Raw genomic sequence first — 27,325 nt, forward strand, 5'->3', positions numbered from 1 at the left:
ACACTTTGTGTCGGAATTGGGCTCAGATTGGTCCTGGAGTGGACGTTGCCCTCTCCCGTGTGTCACCCAGGGGAGGCTGGATGGAGCACATGTTGAAGATAGGTAGAGCCTGGATGGAGTAGGTGCTGCTAAGTGGCAGGATCTCAGGTCCCCATTCCCCCTGCGGTGCCCACAGACAGCTTGGGGAGAGGCTTTATATCTCCCCCTCCTTCCTGGGTTGTTGGGATAAAGATGGGGGAATAAATACAGGGGGCTTCTGGGAAAGAACATGCCTGAAGGCGGACAGCCTGCAGAGTGCTGATGTCAGAATGGGGTTCTGGGGTGGTCTTTGACCTGGCATGGGGGCTCTGCGCTTTTGGTAACCAAAACCCTCAGCTCTCAGCTGCCCCAGAAATGAAGCCAGGCTCTCTGTGATGTAGAGTTAACTCCTCTGGGCTATAAGGCGTGTGGATGGGTGTGTGTCTGCCTAATTCTGTGTGTGCATGTGGGTTCAAGTGTGGATGTCGGTGAGCTAGGATGAGTGTTTTCTTCCTGCTCCAAAACTTGCTCTTCAGGGGCTCTGAGTGAGGAGCTGGCCCACCAGGTGGCAGAAATGTGTGAGGGACAGCATCCTGGGGTGGTGTCCTCTTCACCCCCTGCTGCCAGCTAAAAAAACAAGTTGGCTTAGTGGCATAAGGGATAGGTAGTGTTTTCCTTCCTTGACCTTTCGGGTGAGCCCAATGTGGGCGGCCAGCTGGGACTTCTGGGCCAGGCAAAGGCTGGAGCTAATGCCAGGCACAGCTCATGCCAGGGCCATGGGCTTGGAGCTGGGGCTGAGGTACACAGAGGAGCCAGCAGGGGCTGTGGGGGGCGTGGGCTCCAGCTCCATGAAGGCCGAGTAGAGGGTGGTGAGGTGCAGGTCACCCAGTGCCCCAGAATCCCCGCTGTCTGCTGGTGCCAGCTCACCCGCTCCACTGCCTGTCTCTGCCAGGCAGGGCCCAGAGGGGAAGCAATGGGGTGGTGGCGGGGGTGGTGGTATGGAAGATGATGTCGGGGACGAGGTCACCAGTACCAGGGGGTCCAGGGCCAAGCTGTCATCCTTCAGCTGTTCCCACAGATTTCCTGGTTGGAGGAGGAGGGAAGGAGAGAAACAGATGTCACCAGGAAGCACTAAAGGAGCCCTGTATGCATTCCCCCGCCCCCAGTGGCTCTCGTGTGCTGCAGAGAGCAGGACTGGGGTAATATTGACTGGGGCACAGACCCTGGAACTAGCTGTGTGACCTCAGGCAGTTGCCGAAGCTCTCTGAACCTCAGGTTCCTCTTTCTATGTAGTAGGGTCTGAAAGCCATGAACTCGGGAGGAGGGTCAAGGATTTGAGAGCTGCCTACTGGACAGGTTGATGCAAATGCTGTACACTCTGGGGTTAGCTTAGGGAGGGAGCCCTGGGAACTCTTCATCCTGGCTCCTGCCCAGGCTTCCAAGCAAGGTGGATCTGCAGCCCAGAGCAAGTATCTTCCCACGATACATTGATGGGCCCAATGAGGTAGGTTGGGCATGGTTGCCTGGGCTTCCTCCACTGCAGGGTCCAGGGGATGGGAGCAGAGCTGGAAGCACACCTGACTCTGGGGAGCAAGCAGTGTGGACACTTGATCCCCCTCTCTGTGCTGTGAGACCTGCATGAAGACCAGGGCCTGAGGTTCCTGCCCGGGGTATTGGGGCTGCAGGGTCTGGAGGAAGAAGCCTGGCTAAACCCTTGCTTGGACTCCAGCTGCCTAGGTTCAAATCCAACTTCTCCCCCATTCTAACTACATGATCTTGAGTAAGTTACTCAACCTTGAGTAAGTTACTTGTCTGTGAAATGGGTTTAAGAATCCCTCCTGTCTTATCGGTCCTGATGAGGGCACATGTAAAAGGACTGGCATGGTGCCTGCTATTTAGTAGGGGCTCAAGTATATGTTATTCCATCCCACATGTCCATAGCTTCTTCTGGAGCTGCTTGAGCCCTGCCCTCCTCTCTGGACTGGGGAAAGGCAAGGGTCCAGCTGCACTTTTCCAACAATAGCTTCCCAAGACCTGGGCAGTCTTCTCATTAGACTGGGAACCCTCAGAGGGTAGGCTGCCTTCACCTGCTTGTGGATATTACCCACCCCAGGGCACACAGAGGGTCTGAGGCCTGGATTGGCCCTCTAGCCTCTTATACACCAGGGCCTGGGAGTGCGCTGGAGTTTAGATGGGAATAGGTGGGCTTTGCCCTATGCAGAGATGGAGCAGGTAAGATGGAGTATAATGGATAAAACCTGTCCCTGGACTCCTACCCCCAAATCTCTACCCAACCTGCCCAGCTCTGAGGCCTTCTATTCCACCACAGGAAGGGTCTCTCTCCTATTTTTAGATTAAAAGATGGACTCTGGGAAAATGCAAATGATTCTAGTAATGTCAGACTATCAGTCACTCACAACTAAGTATGAAATAGAACGTCAGACCCTTTCCAGCCTATCCAGAGTTGAGAGTGATTTGACGATGGTAATAGTTGGAACACGTTCACAGACACCAGGTAGAGGGAAATGGCAAGGGCATTCTTCTTTGTCCCATTCTCTGGATGGCAGGGAGCTTGACACACCCTGCCAGCTTAGGCCTTCTCTGCTTCAGTTGACCAGAAACCTGGCTGCCTGAAGACCAGGAGAGGATAGGCCACGTGGCCAGGTGCACCTCTCCAGTCCTGTCCCACCTCCTCTTTCCCATCCCCAGCTCACCCTGGAAGTCAAAGTCGGTGAGAGAGGGGTTGATGGCATCCAGGTCAGTGCCAAGGTCTCCATCTGGCAGCAGGGTGTCATGCACGGTCCTGGCGGGGGAAGGCTCAGCCAGCAGCTTGGCACTATGGCTGGGTGGGGTGTGGGCAGGCAGAGGTGAGTCCTGGGGGGTGCCTGGCTGGGCCCGCAGCTCAAGGTGCCCATCTGGCTGCGGGAACAAAGGCTGCGGGGGCCCTGGAGGGGCCAGGCCCGTTGAGAGGTGTGAGTATGTCTGCCCGTAGCAGGAGGGTACGTGTCCCCCGAATAGGTTCTGCAGGGGGTTCTTGCCAGGAATAGGGCCTGCCGTGGGGTGCAGTGGGTGCAGTGGCTGGGAGAGCCCAGCTGGGGGTGCCAGGGGCCGGATAGGGCCTGAGCCTGCCAGCCCAGGGGGTGGGCAGCCCAGCAGCGGGGAGCCCAGCTTCTCCCTCTTGTCTCCAATGAGGCTGTCCAGCTCTTCTGAAAAGGCCCGAGAGAGAAGGAATACCATGAGCCTTGATGGCTGAGCGCTCCCCCAATGCCAGGGTCTTGAGACCTCCCTTTCCCCCAGAATCTCCCTCACCCCCAGCCTTGGAACCCAGTCAGTGGCTGGAGCCAGCCCTTCCCTTACTCATCAATTCTCCCTGCCCAGCCTTTCCTCTCAATGCTCCCCTCTTAGTCCTCTCTGCACGCTGGTCCTCCCACCTGGCTTGGCCATGCTTTTGCGCACAGCAATGGGGTCTTTCCTCTTCCACTTCTGCAGCTCCTCCTGCATCTTATCAATCTTGGCTGGATTGAGGGCCCACAGGCAGCCCTTTCGAGAGGAACTTCCCGATTTGTTCTCCACCTTCTCGAAGCACTTGTTCAGGGACAGGTTGTGGCGAACAGAATTCTTCCAGCCATCAGGCGCCGTCTGCCAGAGCAGAGCATGCAAGAATTCAGGCCAGGTTCAGGTGGCCAGAGCCACCCTGGGGCCTGGGCTCCTGAAAACTCTTTTGCCCTCTGGGCATAGAACTGCCACCCACTCTGGGGTCGGCCTCTCTTCTCAAGCCCACGCTCTGCACATTTAAGTGGTGGAAAAAGAGTGAACAGGAACCTTGGCCACAAGTTTTCATCTAAAATCTGCCTTCATCCTACCATCATCCCTGGCCCCCTAAACCTGCAGAGGATTGCCAAGGCGATTCATAAAGGCAGGGCTGGCAGGGGCTACAGAGACTTCCTGGCTCATTCCTCATCTGAAGTTGGGACCCTCCCCACTGGGTCTTCAGTCCTGTGCTTGGACTCCTCTGTGGACAGGGAACTCACTACTCTGAGTTCTCCTGTGCCAGCTGTGGAGAGGGAGTTAGGGGAGACTATGCAACACTCCTCTCCTGGGTCTGCCTCATCCCATTTAGGGGTAAACCTGGGAGAAAAGAAAGATGGGTGAGGCTGGGGAGTGTTTGGGTGTGTGCACCTGTGACTATGTAATTGCACATGGGTGTGTGTGCGAGTGTATGGGTGTTATGAATTGAATTGTGTACCCCCAAAATATGTGCTTCAAATTCTAACCCCATATCTGTGGATGTGATATCATTTGGGAATAGGATTTTCTTTGTTATGTCGATGAGGCTATTATCAGCGTAGGGTGTGTTTTAAGCCAATCACTTTTGAGATAGAAAAGGAGCAGATTAGGCAGAGAAGCAAGGAAGCACAAATGGGGACAGACTGACGCCACGTGGACGTGGAGATCACCAAGGAACCAAGGAAGAGAAGCTGAAAGAGAAAAGGATTTTCCCTCAGAGCGGACAGAGAGAGACTTCCCCTAGAGCCGGTGCTCTGAATTCAGACTTCTAGCCTCCTAAACTGAGAAAATAAATTTCCGTTTGCTAGAGCCACCCACTTGTATTTCTGTATAGCGCACTAGCAAACTAAGAGACTGGGTTTTGGTTTAAGAAAGAGACAGAGAGAGAGAGACTGGGCATATCCCCTAAGTGTGTCTCCCTGGAGTGATCAGACTCCTGGGTCTGGGTCTGGGTCTGTGACTTCCTTGGAGTGTGGGGACAGACTGTGGGGACAGACTGTGGGGACGCGTGTGTGTCTCTGAGGATGAGTGTGTGGGAAAAAGTCTCTCTGGGGATGTGTGAGTACCAATGAGCGTATGAGTGTGTGGGCGGGAGTGTTTGCTTGAGTGTGCCCTGGGTGGCGTGCCCTAATGGGGAGGCCAGCCCTCCGGCTGGGGGTGCTCGTGCCAACAGAATAAACACCCATTAGGAGTCATGCCACCAGTGCAGTAATTGTGCCCAGGGAGGGCTGTAAAAACCATTAGGCTGACTCAATGGGTGACAGGCGGTGGCAGGGGTGCCAGTGGGCACCCCTTCTGCCCACCACCTCTGGGTCTCTTCCAGGCTCTGTGGCAGCCCTGATCCAGCAGGGGCTGACTGTGGCAGAAGACTCCCTTGGCCAATGGGGCCCCTCCGCCCTTATCCCCTTATCCCTCTCCTTTCCAGCCTGAAATTGCTGCTTAATGAGGGGCGGCCACTCCCTCCTCACCAGCTCACTTGCCCCAGGGAAGAGCCGATCCGAGTCACGCCCAGCAGAACCAGGCACTGATGTCAGTGTACTGCAAGTTGCTGGCAGGAGCTGCTGGAGCCTTCCTGGGGGGTGGGGGGCAACTGGCCCAGGGCAGCGGTCTGGTTGAGATGACCCCCAAGGCTTCCTGGGTCATGAGGGAGGATTCTCAAGCCACCAGACCAGCCGGCTGGGGATTCGCCTTCAACTCCCAGGACAGTCCCCACAAGAAGTCAAGGATGTGTCGCCCCATGGGCAGAATTAATGGGCACTGGGCCCTTTTATGGCCCCATAAACCTGTGACTTTGAGATGCCAAGGCAGCCCCCACCCCAGCCAGTCCCACATCCTTGATTCATGGGGCTACAAGTCACTCACCTCAGCTACCTTGGGCATGAGTGCTGCCCACCTCAGGGTCCACTCTGTCCTTGCCCAGAAAAATGACCTTCAAATGGGGAGTGGGGATGGTGGGGGCAGGGGATGGTGGAATTAATTCCTTAAGTGGGCCAGAGAACTATCAGAGTTGGAAAGAATCTTGTGTTCCCCTCAACTGCTCCAACCCAACCATTTTACGGATTGGGAAACTGAGGCCCAGAGAAGAAAGCCTAGCCCTATATCACACAAAAAGGCAGTGACAGAGTCCAGACTCCAGCTCTGTCCCCCAGTTAAAGTCCCTGCCAAATTCACCCCACAGGGCCTGCCTTGCCATCTGGTCCCTGTCCCATCTTCACAGATGCTTTCTCTCTGAAGTCAAATGTAAACCTGGGAGTGAGGGAGTGATGCAACTGGCTAAGAACAACAACTAGAACCAAAAAAAAAAAAAAAGCTGTTAGACCTCTTCGCTCTTCAGCCCCATAAAACAGGGATTACACAGCTCCCAGGAAAAATAATTAAGCCAGGAAGATGAGATGCAGGGAGGGGCTGGGGGCCAGGCAGGGAGTTGGCAGGGAGGGGAGGCTGAGAGGAATAGGGCAGGGCCCTCACTTCCCTCCCTGGCCCAGTCCCTTGAAGCCCTAGAGGGCCCTCCAAAAGCCTTGGGTGTTAGGCTCATTCTGCCCCTGGCCTGCTAGGGTGTGGGGGGCAGCCCTGGAGATGGGCTCTGATGCTTCTCAAGTATCAGAGACAACTCTCCTTCCCTCCTTCCTCCCCTCTCTTCCCAAATCGCTGGTGAATCACCATACTTTTCCATTCTGGCCAGACCACCCTGGCCATTTTGCCCCCTCCCCAGTGGATGGCAGCTCAGCAAGACCAAACTTGTTTGAATCTTAGCCTCAAATTATCCCCAGGCAGGACAATTGGGTGGATGGAGGGAGTGAGACTCACCCACTGGCAGGTGGAGCTGAGTTCTGGATTACCTTGACCTCAGCTTCCACCCTCTGCCTGGGTAGCAGATGAACTTGTCCTTCCTAGAGAATGTACTCCTCACACAAAGCTCTGGTCTCCCCCCTTCTCCAGAAGAAGGGGTCTGTGCTAGAAGGGGTGCATTGTGTGAGGGATAGGGAGGGAGGGGATGTGGGTGATTTGTGAAGCTAAATATCTCAACTCAGCAACTGATCCCAGCTACTGTGTGATCTTGGGCAAATGGATGGCCTTCTCTGGTGTGTTTATGCATCTGGGCAGAAGGGCACCTGTCCTGCTTCTATGGAGGGAGTTGGGCTTATCCCCTAGAAATCCTCTCTGGGGATGACAGGAGCTAGATCCTGCCCCTGACAGGGAGGGGCAGGTAAACCAGCTAGTTCCTTGGGGCACTCCAAGACTATGAAGCCCACACCCTACTTTCTGGCAGAAGTGCTGCTGAGCCCGCTGCCCACAGAGGCAGATCCTAATCTCACCTTGGAAGGCAATGGGCTCTGTGGTCCCAGCATCCCATGTCACCTTGGCTGGCCAGCTCCCACCCAAATTCCTCCGGCCCCGAAGTATCCTGGGGACGGGGGCGGGGATAGCCTCTCATTTCGTCCCAACTTCCTCTCCTCACTTGAGGTAGGTAGATACTCCCTGAAGCCTGTCAGGGCTGACACTGCCTGTTAGACCTGGGGAAGGTCTGACTCCAGCCTACTGCATAACCCTGGGTGAGCGCCTTGAGCTCTCTCTGCTCCCCACACAGAGCCCCTTCTTCAGGAAGTTGGTCCTTCTGAAGAGAACAAGAGGAAACCCATGGGGAGGCAAACCCCCTCTTAGCTTTCATTTTAATGCTTCTCCCACCTCAGGGCTGCATCCTCGGGCTCCAGAGAGGCCTGTCTTACCCAGGACTTGAGAGTGGTGGTGGGGGGCAGTCATGGGCTCACCTTGAAGTAAGGAAAGTGTTCCGTCATGAAGTTGTAGATCTCGCTGACAGGAAGGCTCCCAGTTTTACTGTTCTTAAGGGCCATGAAGATGAGGATGCTGAAGGCAGAGAAAGCCTCTGAGATTCCGAACCTCTGGCCAGGCTCTGAGCCCACCCATAGCCCCCATGACTGGAGTAATGGTAGAGGAATAACCTCCTTCAGGATTAATAGGTGAGAGGCTCCATGAAGTTGAAAGGAGAGGAGATGAGAAAGTATGCTTCAATGGCCACTGAAGTCAGGGATGGAGATACATGAGGGTCTTGTGGAATATGAGAGACCTGGGTTGCAATCCTGGCTTAGCCACTCACCAGCTGTGTGACTTTGGGCGAGTGTCTTAACCTCTCTGCGCCTGTTTCGTCAGTTTTGAAGTGAAGAAAGTAATAGCTATCTCAGAGTTGTAAAGATTAAGGACGATGCCTAGCACAGAGAAGGCACTCATTGCTCGGAAGCTGCCATTACCCCAATCAGTCCTCAGTCAACTGCATGGGAGTGGGATAGTAAGGGAGGGAACTCAGGTTTCTTGAGCCCCTACAATGTGCCAGGCACGGTACCTATGGTCTCTCACTTAATCCTTTCCACAGTCCTGAACTTCTGTCCCTGTATGTATAGATGAATCAACAGAGCCTTAAGTAACTTGTCTAAGGTTTCACAGCTAGTAAATTCCAGGGCCTGGACTTGAACCCAGTTCTTCTGGACTCCAAGGACTGCATGTGTGCCTTTTTGCACATCATGCTATCTTCCATGAACCATTTCTCTGTGCTCCTGGCAGATGTTTATGTTCTTTTTCCTTCCCCTCAGCTCACACTGGCTGATGACCTGACCCTACATAGGGCCTGGTACACAGTAGGTCGAGTGTCATTGTTAGTTGGATGAATGAAAGGATAGATGGAAGGGTCTCCCAGATGGGATGGGTACTGCTGGCCTGGCCTTAAAAACCACAGCCACAAAGCAGTTCCATCAGATCTGCCGCATGGTGAATAACTGAGACTTCATCCTTCATTTACTTCCTGTAGAGCTTTGGGGGTTTGGCTTCTCTCTGTATTTGGGGAGGAGGGGAAGGGGACATGCTCACCCCAGGGCACTGCATCGACATGGCTCCTCAGGGTTAAAAGAGAGGTCAGAGGTGATGTAGTATACCCCCCTGCCCGTGTAGGAATCTTCTCTCCAGCACTCTCAGGAAGCCATCCACCCCCTGCCAGTACTGTTTTACCCTGAGGGTTCCATGCCTCAGTTTCCCCAGGGGCTCCCCCACCCTTCCCTTTCTACCCCAAGAGTGCAGAGAAAGGTACCTGTAGGAGTAGATGGGTTTTGGGAAGAGAGGCTGGTGCCCATCAGTGCTGGCCTGGGGTGCAATCCGCTGGTATGGGTAATGCGAGGAGCCCAGGTAGGGTACAGTGTAGCTGCCACCACCTGGTGAGTACTGTAGAGGTCAAAGGGCAGAGTGGTTTCCAAGGTGACTCTTGCTCACCTCTCCCCATTCATTTACTTCCAGAGAGGGAGCTAAGGCTAGATTCTGCTCTCTCTGCTCATGGGCTCCACCTCCCTCCCTCAATGGCAGAACCAAGCATGTGGACATCTGAGGACCTCTGAGGAGACTCACAAGAGATCTTGAATTCAGGATCTCAGATGTCTCAAAGCTCCCTTTCTCCATCTCCTTCCTCTCGGGCCCTTTTATATACTTTGGTGGCTGTGGTGATGGGACAAGAGTCTGGCTGGGCATTGCCACCCTTTACGAGTTTCAGTGGCTTTTTAAAAGGGCCAGTCATGGTGGTGGGCAGGTGGGGGTAGGAGGTGGTTTTATGGCAAAGGGAGTGGCTGTGGTGTCAGGGATGGTGTTTTATGGAAGGGGGGTAGAAGACTCTGACTCCCCCAGCTGCTCCAGGCTGAAATGCTTTTTCCAGGTCACCCAAGAGGCACTTAGTGCCTGAGTCACCCTCTCTCCAGGTCCATAAAGCCCTGGGTGCGGCCATCTTATTTGGGGAGGGGGTGTAGAACGCAGAGGGCATCATAGCAGGGCAGGGACATGGAGAGGCCATTTAAGGTCTGGTGGCCCCTTAGCCCTGCTGTGGCTCTGACCCTGGGGGTAAGCTGACCCTTTATCCTGGGTCAGACCCTGAGCCTCAGGATGGCTTCGGTCATTCCCCTCCAGACAGTGAGGGTGTACCCTCATGTGTTCCCTCTAATTCCCTTCATCTCTTTCTTTCTCCCACAAAGTAGGCAGTCTGTCCCCTCCCCCCAACCCCTGCCTGTCTCCCTGGCTTTGCCAAGATCAGGACCAATGCCAAGGAGCTGGGAGTAGAACTCGCTCCACAGGCAGGGCCTGTCTCAGTGCGAGGCTGCAGGTGGATGGAGCCGGGTGATGGGCAACCACTTGCTCCATCTTGCCCGGTGACTCCTGGGAGCTCCCTGGCTGCTCTGGGTCTCTTTTCTTTCTCTTTTTAAAAACATCCATCCTATGCCAGTGTGGGGCAATTACTTGGCATCCTGAACATCTGGGAGGAGCTGAGACTGGGCAGTGGGGTGGGGAAGTGGCAAAGGGCAGAAGCTGGTGGAGACTTGGAGCAGTCCAGGTCGGAGGGGCCCCTAACCCCACACCTGGTGCCCACTTCCTGTAGGCTAAAGGAAAATGAGGGACCGAGGTCACATAACAAGATGGTGGCAGCCTGAGACGGGAGCCCATTGTTCCCTGCCTGGCTTGCCATGGTGGGTTGTGCTATATACTCCTTTTCTCTCTGCCCCGTCTGTCTGTGGCGACTCTCCTCCTCCCTCTCTTTTTGGTTCAAGTCTTGGTCCCTGCCCCAGTCTCAGCTTGGCTGTCTTGTCTGATACCTCTCAGGCCCATCCGCTCTGACAGAAGGGCAATTGTTTCCCTCCTGATTAACCACTGCTCTCTTACCCCCTCTGCCCCCTCTCCATACCCCAAGTGGCTCAGCATGGGGTTCAGGTCCCTGGTGCCCTTACCTGCCATCCAGTGCATACACACTCACATACACACTCACACACTGGAGAGCCCTCAGGATAATATCCTGAGGCCCCAGGGAAGCCTGCCCACCTGCCCTAGACCTACCTGGTGGAAGGGGGGCTGGGAGGGGCAGTACATGTGCTGCAAGGGGGGCTGGTAGCAGTACATCCCAGGACCACTCTCCAGAGCTGGGGGCTTGACCTTGACCTCCGACCCCTGCTGGAAGAGAAAGCAGATGACCAGATTGTGTTTTATTTTTCTCCTCTCTTTCCCGTGTCCTGAATCTTTGTTTTGCACAAAAGCAGCCTCTACCCCTTCCTCTATGAAGCTTATTCCTGGAGAAAAGAACAGTGAGGGGCAGATATTTTTCTAAGGGCAACAGCAAGTTAGTGGTGGAGCTGGGCCTGGCTGAGGCTATCTAGAGAAGTGGGGGAAGCTTGTCAATGGTCACCCTCAAACTGCGGTAGGACTGGAGATCTTCTAGGCTGGCACAAGGGTCTAGTGCCTGACCTCAGCTTACCAAGCCTCACTCAGGGCCTGCTAGTTCACAGCCCAAAGTCCCTCAGAGCAGGCTTGCCAGACACCCAGAATAGGCCACAGCTCCAGAATTCCCACTGAGGAGCTACAGAGTGGGTGAGGATGGAGGAGGAGGATGAACTATGGGAGGTGGCCAGACAGGTTTGTCCAGCTGTGGCCCCCAGGCCTCTGTTACTTCCTTCTCTGCAAAGCCCAGGGCAGCTCCAGCCAGGCTTTCTGAATGGGGCCATCCAGTCCTCTTCATTCTACCTCCTGGCCGTCCCCAACTCAGAGCTTTCACTCCTTCTTGCAAGGAGTTTACCCAGTTGCAGGTCTGTGTGGCCTCTATCACACTATTTTGTCTTAGGCAGGAAACCCTGGTGGCATAGTGGTTAAGTGTTAAGGCTGCTAATGAAAAGGTCAGCAGCTCAAATCCACCAGGTGCTCCTTGGAAACTGTATAGGACAGTTCTCTGTCCTATAGGGTCGCTATGAGTCAGAATCGAGTCAATGGCAATGGGCTTGGTTGTTTATTTATTTTTTTTGCCTTAGGCACAGGCAGCCTGCAGCTGGTGGTGGCCAGACCCTGGATTCCCATGGGACTGTGGGTCCCCCTGGACCTAGGACAGAGCTCTGTCTTACGTAGGGCCAGGAGGGGTGAGCAGCTGGGTCCTGGTTGATGAGCCAGATCTGGAGGAGGAGGACCACTTTGCCTGGGGCTACCAGGGGCTTTGGGCACCAGCATCTGGGCCCAGAGGGTTAAATCAGTGGGGACCTCTTTCTGCCCTGGAGTGGTTGATGCAGAGATTGCTGTAATCACAGAATCTTAGGCCTGGAAGGGCCAAGAGCACTTGTGTTCAAACCCCTCATTTGACAGATGATGGGGCTGAGCCCAAAGAGGGGAAGTGATGTGCCTGAGGTCACCCAGCCAGTCGACCAGCTGGTATGTCTCTGGGCCTGAGCTCTTCTCCGCTGTGAAGGGTAAGAGCTTGAGTTCAAATCTCAGCCTCACCTCTTACAGGCTAGAGGACACCTTGGCCAAGTTACTTGCCCTCTGTGAGCCTCAGTTTCCTCATCTGCAAAATGGGGATAGTGGGAACTCTTTAGAGAGTTGGTGTGAGGATTAAACAGACACTCAAAAGAAAGCACCTTGCAGAGTGAGCGTGGGCTGGCATTAAGTGGACATTTGGGGGACAGTAGCTGAGACTATGGTACTCACTGTGGGCTGCTGTCATGTTCAAGGGGCCTGAGGAGAAGCCATCAAAGGGCCCCAGAACCAGAACAAGGTCCTGTCTTGGCCACATTCAGTAGGTGTCCAAACCCCTTTCTCTATCTTTCAAGCCTGGGAAATAGGCTTTTAGGGGGGTTGCTTGGGGCTGGAATGGGGGCCTGTTTGGGAGCAAGAGGTGAGGAAGGCTGGTGAGCATTGAAGTAGGCATAGCCTAGGCTGAACCCAGTCAAGGCTCACCACCTGCAGGACCTCAAAACCAGAGCTGGGGAGCAAAGAGCAAAGCTTCGTTTAGCTTTCATCTTCAACAACCCTATAATGCAAATACTGTTCACCTTAATTTTTAGATAAGGCTCAGAGAGATTAAGTACTTACCTAAGGGTGCACAGCTTGTGGGTATGGCTGTGGAAGGACATGCTGACCTTCCAAGGTGCCTTCAAGATATTTCTGTGAATGTATGCTCAGATCCCACTCTGGCCAAAGAAGGTAGCTGGGAAGAACCCCTCAGGAAGACCTAGTCCTCTCAACTCTGTATGCTGTTGCTGGAGAGGGAAAACTGTGCTCTGTGGCTTCTCCCTAAACCCTCTGTTTTGGCCTCTGGAATGTGTTTTTCTTTTCACAATTGTATATGGGTGTGCTGGTCTGGCTGGGGATTCTTGACACTTAAACAAACAGAAGTCACACACTGGAATTCTGACTCAGGAGCCTCTGGGAAGCTGCCAGCTTTCTTAGCCTGACCTGCCTCCCCCATTTTACCCCCTCCATGCCGGGCCAGGTCAGCATTCCCCCCGCCCAGCTGACCTGGAGGCCTAGCACGAAGCCGAGAGGCCCTAACTCTCTGAGCTTGCCGCTTCCCTGGCTCACACTGATCCTAAGTGGAAAGGCCTGGAAAGAGAAGGCGAGGAATTTGGTCTTTTCCTAGGTTGCCAGGAAAGGGGGTAGGTGGGATGCCGACCGGCCACTATTACTCACCAGGACTTGGGGGCCTTGCTCCTGGCTGGGGTAAGGAAGCCCATTGCACCAGGCCTCTGTTGAGAAGCCAGGTAGGAAACCCTCAGCATCCCCCACATCCACGGGGATCTCCTCGAAGGTCTCCAGTGGCCCCGGGGTCTTAAAGGAGTGTCCATCGAGGGCCAGGGCAGTCTGGGCCTCAGGGAAGACGTCCTCATGGAAATGCCGTTTGTAAGGGTGGAAAGGCACATGGCTGCCCTTGAGGAAGCGTCCGGGGCTGCCTCCTGGACCCTCTTCAAAGCTGAAGCCACTGGGGTACTTGTCTGAGGATGAGAGCTGGAAGGCACCCAGGCTGGGGCCGGCTGGGCAGTGGCCCTGCACTTGCTCGGGGCCTGGTGACGCGACGCTGGGGCTGCGTGGGGGCAATGAGGGTGCCCTCTCTGCAGGGCCATCAGGCACAAAGGATGAGCAGCTGAAACCGGCGTGCTTCTGGGTGGACAGAGGGTAGAGAGCTTGTGAGCAGAGGTTGGTAGGCCTGCAGATCTGCTTGGACCCTACGTTGTGCTGGGGTGAAGGGGTCTGTGGGTGGCTCTAGGGATTCCCCAAATGATGGAGGAGACACATCCTACCCTTGGAAGCCCCAATCTGATGAGGGCACCCTGCCCCTAAGCCTGGGGAGCCCCAAGTCTGATGGGGCTCCACCCAGCCCTGCCCTGGGAAAGCCCCAGACTGGAGAGGTAGGCAGAAGTCTGGATCTGAACAATTCTGGATCATGGGGTCACTGATTACTTGCTTCCTAGTGGAAGAGACAAGACAGACCCTGGAGTTCCAGGGGATAGGGGGTGATTTGTACACCTGCTGCCTGTGCAGCCCTCGGGCCGTGGCTTAACCCAGGACTAGGTGCAAGATACTTACACTCTGTGAAGCAGGGGAGCCTGGGAGGCCTGGTGCCTGCATGAGGTCCCCTTGGGGCTCGGCCTCCAGTCTGGTGGGGCCTGGCAGCGTGACGTCAGACTGAGGCGGGAGCAGCGACACCATCACCCAGTCCTGGCCTTGAAGAAAGCCAGCTGTGATGAGAGGGAGGACCAGCATCCAGGGGTGATCAACCCCAGGTCCACCTGCACTCCCACCCCATCCCTGGGCTGGGCCCTGCCTCCAGCCCATCATCAGAGAGAGACAGAGAGAGAAGCAGACAGACAAAAATGAGAGAAACAGAAGGAAATAGACAAACAACAAGAGATGCAGAGCAAGAAAGGCAGAGAGAGAGAGAGAGAGAGAGAGAGGAGATAGATGGGTGAGGAGAGAACCAAGGGAGCAAGATAGCTGCCCTAGGAAGAGGGAGGGCTTGTCTGTGCCTGAAGAAGACCCTGCCTTGGACTCCTGGGGCTTAGACTCCTTGTCTCCACAGGGAGGGGGTAGGCCATGTGATTCAGGCAGGCAGCCTCCCTTCAGTAAGGGTGGGGAGAAGCTGGGGGACAAGTCGGACTCAGGCTTGCAGTGGGGGCTGGGCTGCAAGGGACTCAGCCCTCAGTGGAGGCTGGGCTTGACGTGGCATCTTTGGGGTCTTATCGCAGCAGCATGACCACAGTGTGCAACCGGTGCCTTAAGGGTCCTGGGTTACCTGGTGGCACCATGACCCAGCCAGCACTGGGTATGCCCCCGGCTCACTGCGCAATGTCCAGCATGTGCTGTTTTCACCTATGCCCTCCAAGCTCCAGCGCTTACCTATGACCTGCGCAGGCTGCTGCCACAGTCTCAGTTTCCCCATTTGAAAAGCTAGGTGCTTGGACTAGATGATGTCTGAGGGTCCTTTCTGCTCAGATCTTCTAGGATTATAGGGGATCCCTGTCCTCAGCACAGAGGAGTGGTTAAGAGGACTCAGGGCTCAAAGCCAGGCTCGGTCCCTTCCTTAGTGAGCTCTCTGAGCTTCAGCATCATCACAAGCAGAATGATAGCACCTGCCTCATAGAGCTGTGAGTATTAGATGAAATCATGCATAGAAAGTATTTAGTACATAGTATAGTCAGCTGTCATTAATACCATCATTCGTATGCTTATTATTATCCCTGGTGGCACAGTGGTTAAGAGCTTGGCTGCTAAGGAAAAGGTTAGCAGTTCAAATCCACCAGCCGCTCCTTGGAAGCCCTATGGGGCGGTTTTACTCTGTCCTATAGGGCCATTATGAGTCAGAATTGACTCGACCACAATAGGTTTTGGTTTGGTTATTATTATCCCCAGCTCTCTGCCTTCTCTACCAACTGCAAAGGGCAGCTCCTCTTGAATTCACTCCTTTTGCCCATGTTGTTTCTAATAAAAGCTTCTATTTGCTGAGGGTCTGCTCTGGCTGGCCATTGTGTAAATGATTTGCCCCCATCACACAGCGAATCCTTGACACTCCTCTTACGGTTTCTTCATTTGCTAGGGGTGAGGGTGGGAGTGGGAGAAGCTGGGTGACCAGGCAGCAAAAAAGCATGAGGTTTATATTTATGCCTCCTACACAAGACCCCCTTGAGCCAGAGCAGGGAAGCTGTGCTGTCCCAGGAGCTGTGTGTGTATGTGGGGGGATGGCTTCGGCTCCTCAGCGCTCAACCCGGGATGGGTACATCTTTGTTAACTACGCCATCTCCTTCATTTGGCAGAGGGGGTCATGAGGGCAAGGAAGGAAGAGATCTTGCCCCAAGTCCCACAGGAGATGAGTGGCAGAGGGGGATGGTAGCTGGGGTCCTGGTGGGGAATGATGCGGAGGCTCTCCCTCCCCTCCAAGAGTCCTCATCGCCCCTTCTCGATGTCCCGGCGCCTGCTCACTCGGCAATGCTAAATGTGGCGTGACCAGGGAAGCGCCAAGCTGGCCGTAACTGGACACCGAGATGGAGCAGGCCTGGGGCCCCAGAGTGCGGGGCAGCCCATCTCTGGCTCCGCATGAAGGCCAGGCCTGGCTCCCAGCTCCCTGGACAGCTCCTCCGGGACAGTGGGCCTGCCTGTCACACCTCACTGGCCCAGGGCTGCTTCCCCGGGAGGTGTTGCAGGGCTTGGCGCCTTCCCAAGCTGTTCTCCAGCTCCTCCAGCTGCAAGGCTGAGGACAGGCGGGGCTCCTTCCTCCCCCCAGATAGTGGGCTTTGTATGGTGGGGAAACAGTAGCTCCCTCCCTGGAGGTGGGAAAGCACGGTGGTGAAGAGCAAGAGTTTTGGAGTTGGGCAGACCTGAGTTTGAATCCCAGCTGTGTTACTTCCTGGCTCTGTGACTTTGGACAACCTCTAGCTCTCTGTGTCTCCCTTTCCTCATCTGATAAAAAATGGGGCTTGTGGACCCACCTCCCAGGGTTGTCATGAGGATTGAATGAGACGATGTGTATAAAGTGCCCAGCACATAGAAAATGCTCAAGGACATGTCATATATCTGGCCTCAATCGGCCAAATGAAGCTGGGCCCAAGGTTCTCTAGCCCCAGACCCTATAGGTTCCCTGATGGTCTTGGTGCTTCAGGCCTGGGAGTCCTGGGAAGACTGACTGATGACCCCATCTGAGGTGGCAGCTGCCCTTGCTACCTCTGCCCTGCCTGCCTGGCCTCCACTCAGTGGGGTTCAGGGGGCTCAGATCTCAGCTCTGCTCCTCCTTCTGAAGGTGTGGACCTAAGGAAGTGTTCCTGAGCCAGGGCTCTGGCCCACACGCCCTCCTGAGGGTCTGGCCTTTCCAGAACCCCCACAGCATCTGCCTCACCCCATCCTTGCACCAGGCCCTGTTTCCCAGGACCTTATCTGTAGCCCTGCCTGAGTTCCTGCAGGTCAGAGGCCTTAACCGAGGGATTCAGTTCACAGTCATGGCATTTATACCCTGGCTTGGCCAAACCCCACTTCCTCTAAGCCCCCACAAACAAGTTTACAAACCACAAAGGGAGGGATTTATAAAGGCTATGCGAAGTCCAGAGGGCTTGCCCTTTAATTTTCATTGATGGTACAGAATTCTCTTAGCCGTTTCCAGTCCAGAGTTTCCTGTGGGCAGGTTTTCTAAGTGATGACCTGATTCAGGGTCATGGCAACCCCTCGGTTCCCTCAGCTGAAGCTCTGTTTTACAAAGGAGGAAAGGAGGCCCAGGGAGGTCAGGTGATTTGCCTAAGACCACATAGCCCAGGAACCAGGAACGAGGTGGTTCTCTACTAAATGCCTTCAAAAGGGCCCTCCAGCCCCAGAGGCTCTGAGAGGTGTATATGAGGGACACCTGTCCAGTACAGGGAAGGGCTCACTGTGGGAGACGGACAAGGTGCTTTGGACCTTGACCCCCTCCCCAGAGTAGCCACCAGGGCTCCTGAAGTTGGATGATCTAGTTCAGAAGTTCTGAATCCCGTGGCCGTGAGACTTTGGTTGGGCAAATTGCTTCACTTCCTTTCCTGGGCCTCAGTGTCCTCGTCTGTAAAATAGGGCTAATAATACATACCTCTCTGGAGGATTAGACGAAATATTGCTTGTAAATAGCTTAACACACAGTACATGCTCAGTAAATGATAGCTATTATTAATAATTAGCAGTGGGACAGCATTAATTTAAGGCATGAGCTATGGGGGTGGGTAGAACAGAGGGGACTCCCCTTTCCTTCTTCCCACCTCCTTCTCTCTGACATTATCCTCCCCCTTTAGCAGACACTAAATCCCCCTCTTCTTGACTGTCTAGCCTCAGAGGTCATTTCAGCCATCCACCTGTGGGAAAGCCAGGGCCTGTAGAAACTCCCAGGGACTGGAGTAGGAAGAAGGGGGTGACTCTGTTGGTTTGGATCTCTCGGGAGGCCTCTCTGATGGCTTCAGTGTCCTGAGCCTCGCATCTATATGGGGAAGGAATCTTCCACTGAAGTCTAACCTTTATCCTTCAGTTTCAGGGAGCATGATGGGACTGGGCAGGCAAATATAGATCCAGTCAACTAATACAAGAGGTGCTGTCAGCTCTCTCCTCCCTTCTCAGATTCCAGGAGCTACCTTAGATGGCTCTCACGACTCTGCCACTTTAATGTGGTCTCCCACAACCCACAACCTGCTGCCTTCTTGGGCAGGGTGTCAATGGCGGACTGTGCCCTGGGGCCCCCTTGACCATAGGACACTCCACATCTACCAAGCACTTTGCAGTTTACAAAGTACTTTCCTAGCCATTATCTCATTTCATCTTCCCTCTGCCCCTGAGGGTAGCAGGCAGTAGTGGTGCGCCAGAGCCAGCTGGTATGGGCTTGCAAGAGCCAGTTGTGCCCATCTTGCCCAACTCCATGTCCGGTGAAATAGGCCCAAATCAGCCACTGGGACAGCATTTATCCATATCCATGAAAATTAGCAAATACTACAAACTACACCCTTTTGTTGTCGTTGTCGTTGGGAGCTGGTTGATGACACCAGCACACTGCTGGCAGGGATAAGGTCATTAACCTCATTTTTCAGGGGAGCAAATTAAAGCCCAGAGAGAGGAAGTGAAATGTCCAGGGCTACACAGCTAAAACTGGAAACCACATCTCCTGATTCTCAGGCCTCGAGATACCCAACTGAACCCCTAACACACACACTCCAGAGGAGTAACCCAGGAAGAACATTTAGCTGAAGACCATGGGTATCTGGGGCATTCTGTTTACCCTCTGAACTCTAACCTTTGGCCTCTTCTCCTCCTTCCATGGTCCTGAGGAGTTGGGGGGTAGGGGTAAGGAGAGAGGAGTAGACTTGCTCTGCCCTGGAGCAGGGAGAAGAAAGCAATGACCACCCCTCTCTGACCGGAGCAGGAAGGATGGTGGGTAAGAAGTTCCCCAGAAAGCATGACAAAAATTATCAAAAATGGTCATCAGTGAATCCCTGCTTTGGGCCCTTATCACAAATAGCTGGGCCCTGTGCTCTCCCCTACATCCACGTCTATCTGCATCTCAGAGTCCCAGCCTGTCAGGACTCAGGCAGAAGGGGCTGTTCAGGGATGGATGCAGGGGTCACCCTGTTTGCTGGCTGCGGCATCTTGGGCAAGTCTGGAACTGTCTGAACCTCAGTTCCCTGTTAAGTAAGATGAAGCGAGAGGACCATTTGCATGTAAAGATGCTGAGGCTGGCCCTGTGGAGGTGTATATGGTACCTGGAGCTGTCAGCTCAGCCCTCCCTGTCGATCTACCTTCAGGAGGGTCCCCCTAGGGGAATCCCCAAGAAGGCCAGGAATAGCTGCGTGAGTTATTATGTCTCAGATGGGAGGTGCTGTATTATCAGCCCCATTTTATGGATGAGGAAACTGAGACTCAGAGAGGTTGGCTCAACTTGCCCATGTTCACTCAGCTAGTAAATTATGCTCCCCAGAATTCAGATCCAGGTTTCAAAGTCAGTGTGCTTAACCATTATGCCACACGGTCCCACTTTGGAAACACCTTGGCCTCCCTGCTTATATCTGGAAGCCAGAGTGGTGGGTAGTGGGCAAGGTTGGAGGTTTCCTTGGGATGGTTTGTCCCTGTGTCCCCTGTGGGCAGCTGAGTCACAGAGGACAGGCAGGCATGGGGCACTAAGGGCCCTTACCAGCTCTCCATGCTCCCTCCTACCCCCCTTTAAGAGTGAGGTGGAGACAGCTCAGTTCCGCCTTAATGGTTTCTGTTGCTGGCTGCAGCAGCATGTTTTATGAGGGGTGGGGCCCTTGCCCAGTGCTCCCCTGTGGCCCCACCCAGGGTTCCGCCCCACCTGGCTGCTGGGAGGGGTCCCCTGGAGCAGCTCCGTAATTACTTAGTGGGGGGTGGTGGCAAGGAAGGGCCTGAGGGCCTTCCCTGAGACTTAGCCACACCAGGATACTGGGAGTCTGGGGGTGCCAAGAAGCGGGTTTCTTAGCTCCCTTCTTCCCATCAAGTTTGGGGGTTCTGAGGCCAAAATTCTGGCCCCTCTTGTTCTTGGCCTGCCTCAGTGAAGCTATTTCAGAAATGGTTCAATTTCCCCTGCCTGGAGTTCTGATTAAAGTGCTTTGCCAAGCAGGTAGGGATGGAAGGGGCAGAGGGTGGCAGTGGGGAAGAAGAACAAAGATGAAGGGGAACCATATCCTCCCCGTGAGAGGCACTGACACCTGCAGCTCAGTCATGCCCGTCCCCCAAATCAGGCCTTTCCTAAAGCCACTTCAGGCATTCTTCTGCCTCTGGAATTAAGCTGGTCCCAGAGCATCACTCAGTATGCCCATCCTGAGAAAGCACTTGAGTCACCTTATCTGCCTGTGGCTGATACGGAAGTTCTTCCATGTATCTAACCTTAACTCTCTTGTAATCTTGTCTTATCCTTCTTGCCATTCGCCAAGGGACCAACTACAAGCTAGATAAGGACAAAGGACACATCCCACCTCCAGGGTGAGTCCCAGCCTTGCTGCAGATGTCTGACTCCAACAACTTCTTGTTCCCTCACTCCCCTTTGCCCAGCATCCCTTCCACTCCGGCATCCCTGGCTAACTTTGAGCAGTTTCCCATCTCTCTAACCTCGCCCCAATCCCTGTCACCCAGCCTTGACCCCAAAGGAGTCCATTCCAAGCACTCACATTGGGCTCTGGGCCATGGCCACCATCACGGCTTCGAGGAGTCATTCAGTCCAGAAGCTTCCCCAGGAGCTTCCATGGAGGTATAAATACTCCCACATGCCTGGACCAGCCCCCTGCCTGAGGGCTGGGGCGAGACTGCCTCCCCAGGCCAGGTAGGCAGGTCACATGCCCCATGAATGCCACAGGACCACAAGCCCTTCCCAGCAGCCCTGGGGAGGCCAATTAGGGCCTGACCTCTCCAGATGGCTGGCTGGATGGAAGGATAGGATAGATGAAGGGATGGATGTATATATGAACAGATAGAATAGACAGATTAGTGGATGAACAGATGAACAAATGGATGAATGGAAAGTTGGACAGATGGATAGTTGGACAGGTGGGAAGACAGACAAATGGACAGCAGTGAAGATGGATGGATCCTTATTTGGTAGATGGCAAGGAAGGTTCCTTGGTTTCAAGGAAAGAAGAAATGCTACCCCTCAAGCTCCCATCCATCCACTTCTGAGACACCTACCAGGGACCCCTCTCTCCTCTGCCATGGCCACCTTAGTCTGAGACATAGGCTCTGCTGGCTCTTGCTACTCCGTAGACGTCCCTTTCCAGGGACCCCCCCTTCCCCCGATGCACTCCTAGCTGTGGGGATCTTTTGCTCTAACTTCTGGATGTCATTCTTGTTCTACCTTTTCCTCTCTCCTGCCTACCCTGGAGTTCAGGCTCTGAGGATGTGAGCCTGCCCCAGACCCAGCTCCCAGAAGCAAGGTCAACTTGTCCATCAAAGTTAATGGGGTCACAGAGGGTTTATAAAGTTCTCAATTCCAAGAAAATGCGACCCTGGGTAGACAGTTTTGGGAGAAGGTACCTCCCCCCCTCCCCCCTCCCCGGGGGGTTTTAAAGGCATGACTGAGTCTGATGGTGTAAACAGGCTTAGCAGGGGACTTGGGGGTGGACAAGGTGACCTAGAACGATCGAGAGCCTGGATGGAGGGCTAGTTCCAGGGAACATCTTCTCTTAATCCTCCCAGAGTGCAGCATGCAGAAAGCAGTGGTCTGAATCTCTAGACACTGATTTGCAGAGAAGAAAGTCCCCTCTAATCCTCACTGTGCTCAGCTGTGTGAAAGGGGCCAGAGTGGATGATGAGGTGGGGGAGTGATGGAAGGGACAGGTGGATTTTTCACAGAAATGTAGCCTTCATCTTTCCTTGAAACAGCCTTCCTCCAGTCACACTGGCTGAACTGGGGTGGAGGAATGCTCTGGGGGTTGGGGCGAAGGTGCTTGCCCTGAGCAACTATTAGCTCTGGGACCCAGTGGTCCAGAAGCCCCGCCCCCACAATGAAGTCACTCAAGCAGAGGCTGGGGGTCTGGCCCCGAGCCCCCTGTGGGCTGCCCTTGGTAACCCACGGCGGAGTTGATTGGCGGAGTTGATTGGCAGCTAAAGGTTTGAATTGTGAAGCCAACAGAGGTGATTAAAACTCTTCCGCTGGCCTGGCATTCCTGTCTCTGGAAGCCTTCACCGACCCTGGTGCCTTCCCCCCACTACTGCCCTGCAAAGCCCCCTTTTTCCCTCACAGGGAGTACTCCTGACCAAGGACTCCAGAAGTGTCCTCTCCCAGCTCTGCCACGGGCGTAGGCTAGTCACAGGAATGAGCCTCATTTCCTTCTTCATATAAGGGGGAACCCTCATCCGTGCCCTGCACACCTCACCTGACTGTCCTAAGGACTGAGTGAGAACCAGGATGTCAAAGGCTCTGAGGCAGAGAAACCGGCGCCATCTTGTCTGGTGCCCCTGCCTCCTCCCCTGGGATCCCAGGGCAGTGGAATTTCAGGAGAGGGTTGGGGGTTGAGATCTTTTCCTTTCCAAACAGTTTCCATTCCCAGGAGGCTTCCCCATGGGGGTGGTCAAGAGCACTCACATCCACCTAGTGGCCCCCTCTTTGCTACCTTAGTGGGGGTATTAGATGGACCAAGATCCCACCATCCCTCTGGTCAGGGGCCTCTCAGGGCTCTGTACATATCATTATCAGAAGGCTTGCTCATTATTCCCAGTCTGTTATTAGGGATATTAATTCTGCTGCCACTACTAATAATACAGACCTAGTATAAGACGAATACATACTGGTGCACCCCTCTCCCCCCATGCTGTGTGTGTATGTGTGTGTGTTTCACACACAGAGGAGGTAGCCAGCAGGTTATCTGCTTGGAGTTACCAAATCTTAGAGTGGGAAGAGCACTCTGAGGCCCTCCTATCCAAGCCCCCTCTGTTTTACAGATGGGAAAACTGCGGCCCCATCAGTAGGGGGGATTGTTCCCTGCTGTGTAGGCACCTGCGTTCCTAATCATCCCCTTGCCCCATTGAGGAGTGATGTGGGAAATGGAGGTTCTGGCGGTGTTTCCCTGAGTCCATTTAATTCCTTGGCTCCAGCCCCTATCTTTCCCACTTGACCACTGTCATCCCAAAGAACTCTCCAAAGCCCTTCCTCTCTCAAGCAGATTGGACATGCCCATGGGCAAGCCCAGAGAGGCTGATTCACCTTTCCAAAGCCACACATTCTGTGAGGCCCAACATGTGCTCCAAGAACTGCCTCCCAGAGGGAGCTGGGGACACCATGGAAAAGCAAACACTGCTTTGGTCACTGGACTCTGGGGGCGGGGGCGGGGGGGCGGCGGGGACTGTTAAGTGCAGAGTCTGAAAATTGGGTTTTCTGATCATGGTGGTGAATGTGTGTGTTTTTGTGTGCCCTCGCACTCATCCTATGCCTTTGGAGACTGATGGGCTGATGCAGTCTGGGACATGGCTGTGGAATTTACAAGTGTAGGTGGGAACTCCAACTGTCTCCAGGCAATCCGGTTCCCGACACGCCCCATTCTGGGTGTGTGTGTGTGTGTGTGTGTGCTCGCGTGCACACGCACATGGGTTGGTGCCCAGGCTGGCTGTAGTTTGTCAGAAGCAGCAGTTTCAGACTGGGGGAGCCCTGAAGGTCCCTGGAGGGTGCTTGAGGGCAGGGCTTGAAGCTGACCGGCCATGCATCCTCCCAGTGAGCATGGGGTAGAAGGTCAGATTCCCACTGGGCTCTCTGTTGCATCCTGGGGTATCTTGAGGGATGCCCATCCCCTGGGGCTTCCAGAGAGTTGTGAGAGCCTGGGTTCCCTTTTCACCATGACTCACGGCTGGCTCTCAAGTCAAGTTCCCTGAGAGATCACGATTCAGCTAACTCTCTCCCTGGCCCCATTAATCTGAGCTGACTAAGCAAGAGCCACAGGCGGGGTAGAGACCCGGGATGCTCATGACTGCAGTCATTCCTAAACAGCCTGGCAGACCTTTCTGTTTCAGCTTCTGTCCATCTCTCTGCCTGAGGCCTGGCCATGCCCATCTGACTGAGTAAGCTCCTAGCCCCTCTGATGAAGGCTGCCACAGCCTCCCTTTGGTGCCCTCTGAGCATGTCTTTCCATCTCCTGTTCACCTGACACACGCCTGCAACGTAGAAAAGTCCATCTGGACAACAGACCTAAACTTGTCTTGTTGCACCTGAGCTCGTTTTTACTGTTTGGCCAGCATCCAGACTTTAATGCCCAGAGAGGAACAGGAAGCTGAGGCTTCTCCAGGGATGACCCCAATCAATCGGTTCTTTCCCAGTGACATGGCTCCAGGCTCTTCCTGAACACTCGGAGAAAAAGGAGAACAAACCAGGGCCTGGCAGGGTGTTGGACTCTGACTTGTGGGGAGATCCATCCTAGGGCAAGGCGGATGGTGTGGGATGGAAAGATGGGGTTAGAAATGAGGATGAAGGTGGGGTTGTGGAGGGAAGGTAGGGAGGAAGAGGGGATGAGGCTGTAGAGCTGGATCTGGAATTGGGGATGGGGAGATGGATAGGAAGGGGGCTGGGCTGGGATTGGAATGGGAATGGGCACAGGGTTGGGATTCAAAAGGAGATATGGATGGGGTGGAAGAGTTGGGGGCAGGGCTGGGGTTGAGGTTGGAGAAGGGCATAAAGATGGAGGAAGGGGCAGGGGATTGGAGTGGATAAATTGGAAAGAACAAAATCAGGGACCATTTGCTTGAGGCTTCTGAGATGCACTCTCCCAGAGGTCATCTTGTCACTCTCCGGCTTCTGGGCATGCTGCCAGCCCAACCCCACCCATCCCAGATCAATGGCTGACTCTCCACTCAGGAAACTACCTCCTGGGCCACATAGTCCAATCAAACTCACTTTAAAACACTGAAAGCCTTTCTGAAGTCTAATGTCAACCCCTCCTTCTGCTGCAGAAGTCAACCTCGGCTTGCTGACCTCCACCCTGCAGGCCTCAGCAGGGATGGCGTGCTGAGACTCAGAAGGCAAGCGGAGGGCCTATTTGCAGGACTTCTGTCCTGTCCGTCCCTCAGTTACAGGAGAATTGGGGGCGGGGGAGGGGGAGGGCAAAGTAGAAGTGACTCACAACAGCCTCCTCATTACAGTATGGAGCTGGAGAGACTAAGGCGGCAGCAGACAGGGGCCTTCTCTCTGCCCCTTCCTGCACACATGCCCCCAGGAAATTTCAATGTGACTGAATAACAGTCTCTGGCAAGGTGCGTGGCTCCTGGCTGCGGGTAGGGGGTTCTGCTGGTCCATGAGAACCAGGGTCAACTCAAGGTGGAAGGAGGGATATTAGACATCCAGGCTGGGAAGGATGGAAAGCCCAAGGGAAGGGTTGCTGTGTTGCCTTCTTAGAGGACAGATGGGCCTCTTCATGGGGGCTAAAGGGAGGTTACCCTTGAGGGCAAGGATGAGACATGAAAATTTCCAGGGGCCATGTGTCACCAGTGGGCTTTCCCCCCTTATCTTTAGCTTTCTTGAGCCTTCTCCCATCTCAGGATGAATAATGATAGGCCATGTGTAGATAAGCCAAAGGTGGGGAGCAAGGAGGGGCCCAAAATTCCTTAATGCTTTTCTCCTGGTCCCAGGGCCCACTGAGAATTCTGGGGCTCCCCGGCCCCCTGGGAAATAAAGTCCTCTGAGAACTCCCTGGCATTCCCGGGAGAACAGGTTCCTGGCTCTGGGAGGTGAGTGAGGCGCCGGGCCTGGGGGGGCAGCGTGCCTCGGCAGGCCCTGGAGCTGGAGCTGAGCTCGACAGAGGCAGTGCGGGTGGGGTCGGGCGGGGAGCTGGGAGGACATGAGCCTCTCCCCATGACACCTTTGCCCAGGAGGATCCTGAGCCTGGGGCAGCCGCCTCCCCCTTTGCCCTCCCCAGGACCCAACCCAGCTCTGTCCCTGCCTGGCCCACCCTGGGCCCCATGCAGCACCACCAAAGAGGGGTCAGAACAGGAGGTGCTGCTCCCCCCTCATCAGATGGGGATGACTTTACACTGCCTAGATCGTGTGGGTCAGAGAATCACCAAGATGGTCAAAGGGTCTGAGCCCAGTGGGGACAGGACTAGCAAGCAGTGCCACCCTCCTCACCTCACCCTCCAAACAGCCCAAAGGGACTGTGGAACAAGCAGAGCTGGACCCTACAGCAGTAGAGACCTCAGTCAGTCTCTAGGGAAGACTTCATGACTGTGAGGGAACTAACTAATCAAGTTTCCTCCTTGGAGGACTAGGAGAGGTAGCGTGGGCTGGCCCGTCAGGCGTGGGAAATGACCAGTACGCAGGCAGAAGGATGGACAAGATGACTTCTCAAGAGGATGAGCCCTCTCCACCCAGCCCTTTCCCTCTGACCAGCTAAGCCTTTCCACAATGCACAAACAAACACATCCCCCCACATCTTAGGTGCAGAGAGAAGAGGCAAACACGCCCACTTGTTAGAGTCTCTTCTTAATCCGCCATGCTTCTTGGGACATTTAGGGAGGGCCTGGGGGACTTCAAGGGGAATGCCAGAATCTTATCTGATCAGGTAGGGGGTGGGGAGGAGCCATGGGAGCCAGAGGGGGCCCTCTGATGCCCTAGCCATATCCTTAAGGGCCTTTAGCCCCCAAACCTCAATTCTAGGCCCCAAGGGTCTGAGGGCTCCCAGCCTGTCTCAAGTCTGCTCACCAGGCCTCCTTGCCTCAGGAGTCTTGAAGCAGAGAGGTTCCCAGACCTCCAAGGATTCTGCCTGGAGCTCAGCATCAGCCACTGGTCCTGACACCTGTTTGCCACCTGTCTGCTTCTCCACCAGATGCACCATCTCCTTCCTGCAACCCAGGCCTCCCCACAGGCTCCAGGCATGCAGACCCAGGCCCAGGCTGCCCAGAGATGTTGAGCGATTCCTTGGTCCACACACACCCTTGGCACCACAGAGACTCAGCTCTCAGAGCTGGGCTCTCCCCACTCCTCCCGGAAGAGCCACTCAGTTGGGAATCTGCCTCCCTGTCTTTCAGCCCTAGTTTTCCAGTTCTAGCACTTCTGAGTTCTCATTTTCTCCCAGCACAGGATGGGTAAGCACACTGCCTCCAACACACAGAGACGCACACACACAATCCAATGAACAAACACCAGAAGGAAAACTCATGCTACAGCAAGAAGGATTGAAGTTAGACAACCTGGAACAGTAATTAGAAGAGCATGGAGGAGGGGGACCCCTTGGCCTCCAGGCACTCACCCTGC

General features: G+C 54.6%; 1 protein-coding gene across 1 annotated transcript; it reads right to left on the reverse strand.

The window, feature by feature from the left end:
• Window positions 1-316: 316 nt before the first annotated feature.
• Window positions 317-27,325, reverse strand: FOXN1 (forkhead box N1). The gene is made up of 9 exons (XM_049859537.1): window positions 27,321-27,325; window positions 14,185-14,336; window positions 13,291-13,758; window positions 10,681-10,791; window positions 8,903-9,033; window positions 7,575-7,671; window positions 3,450-3,657; window positions 2,733-3,224; window positions 317-1,101 (listed from the first exon to the last, which is right to left on the reverse strand). Exons 2-9 carry the CDS (start codon window positions 14,305-14,307, stop codon window positions 782-784), a joined length of 1,950 nt encoding a protein of 649 aa, XP_049715494.1. The 5' UTR covers window positions 14,308-14,336; window positions 27,321-27,325; the 3' UTR covers window positions 317-781.

This window comes from Elephas maximus, chromosome 19 (genome assembly GCF_024166365.1).
Source record: "Elephas maximus indicus isolate mEleMax1 chromosome 19, mEleMax1 primary haplotype, whole genome shotgun sequence".
NCBI lineage: Eukaryota > Metazoa > Chordata > Mammalia > Proboscidea > Elephantidae > Elephas > Elephas maximus.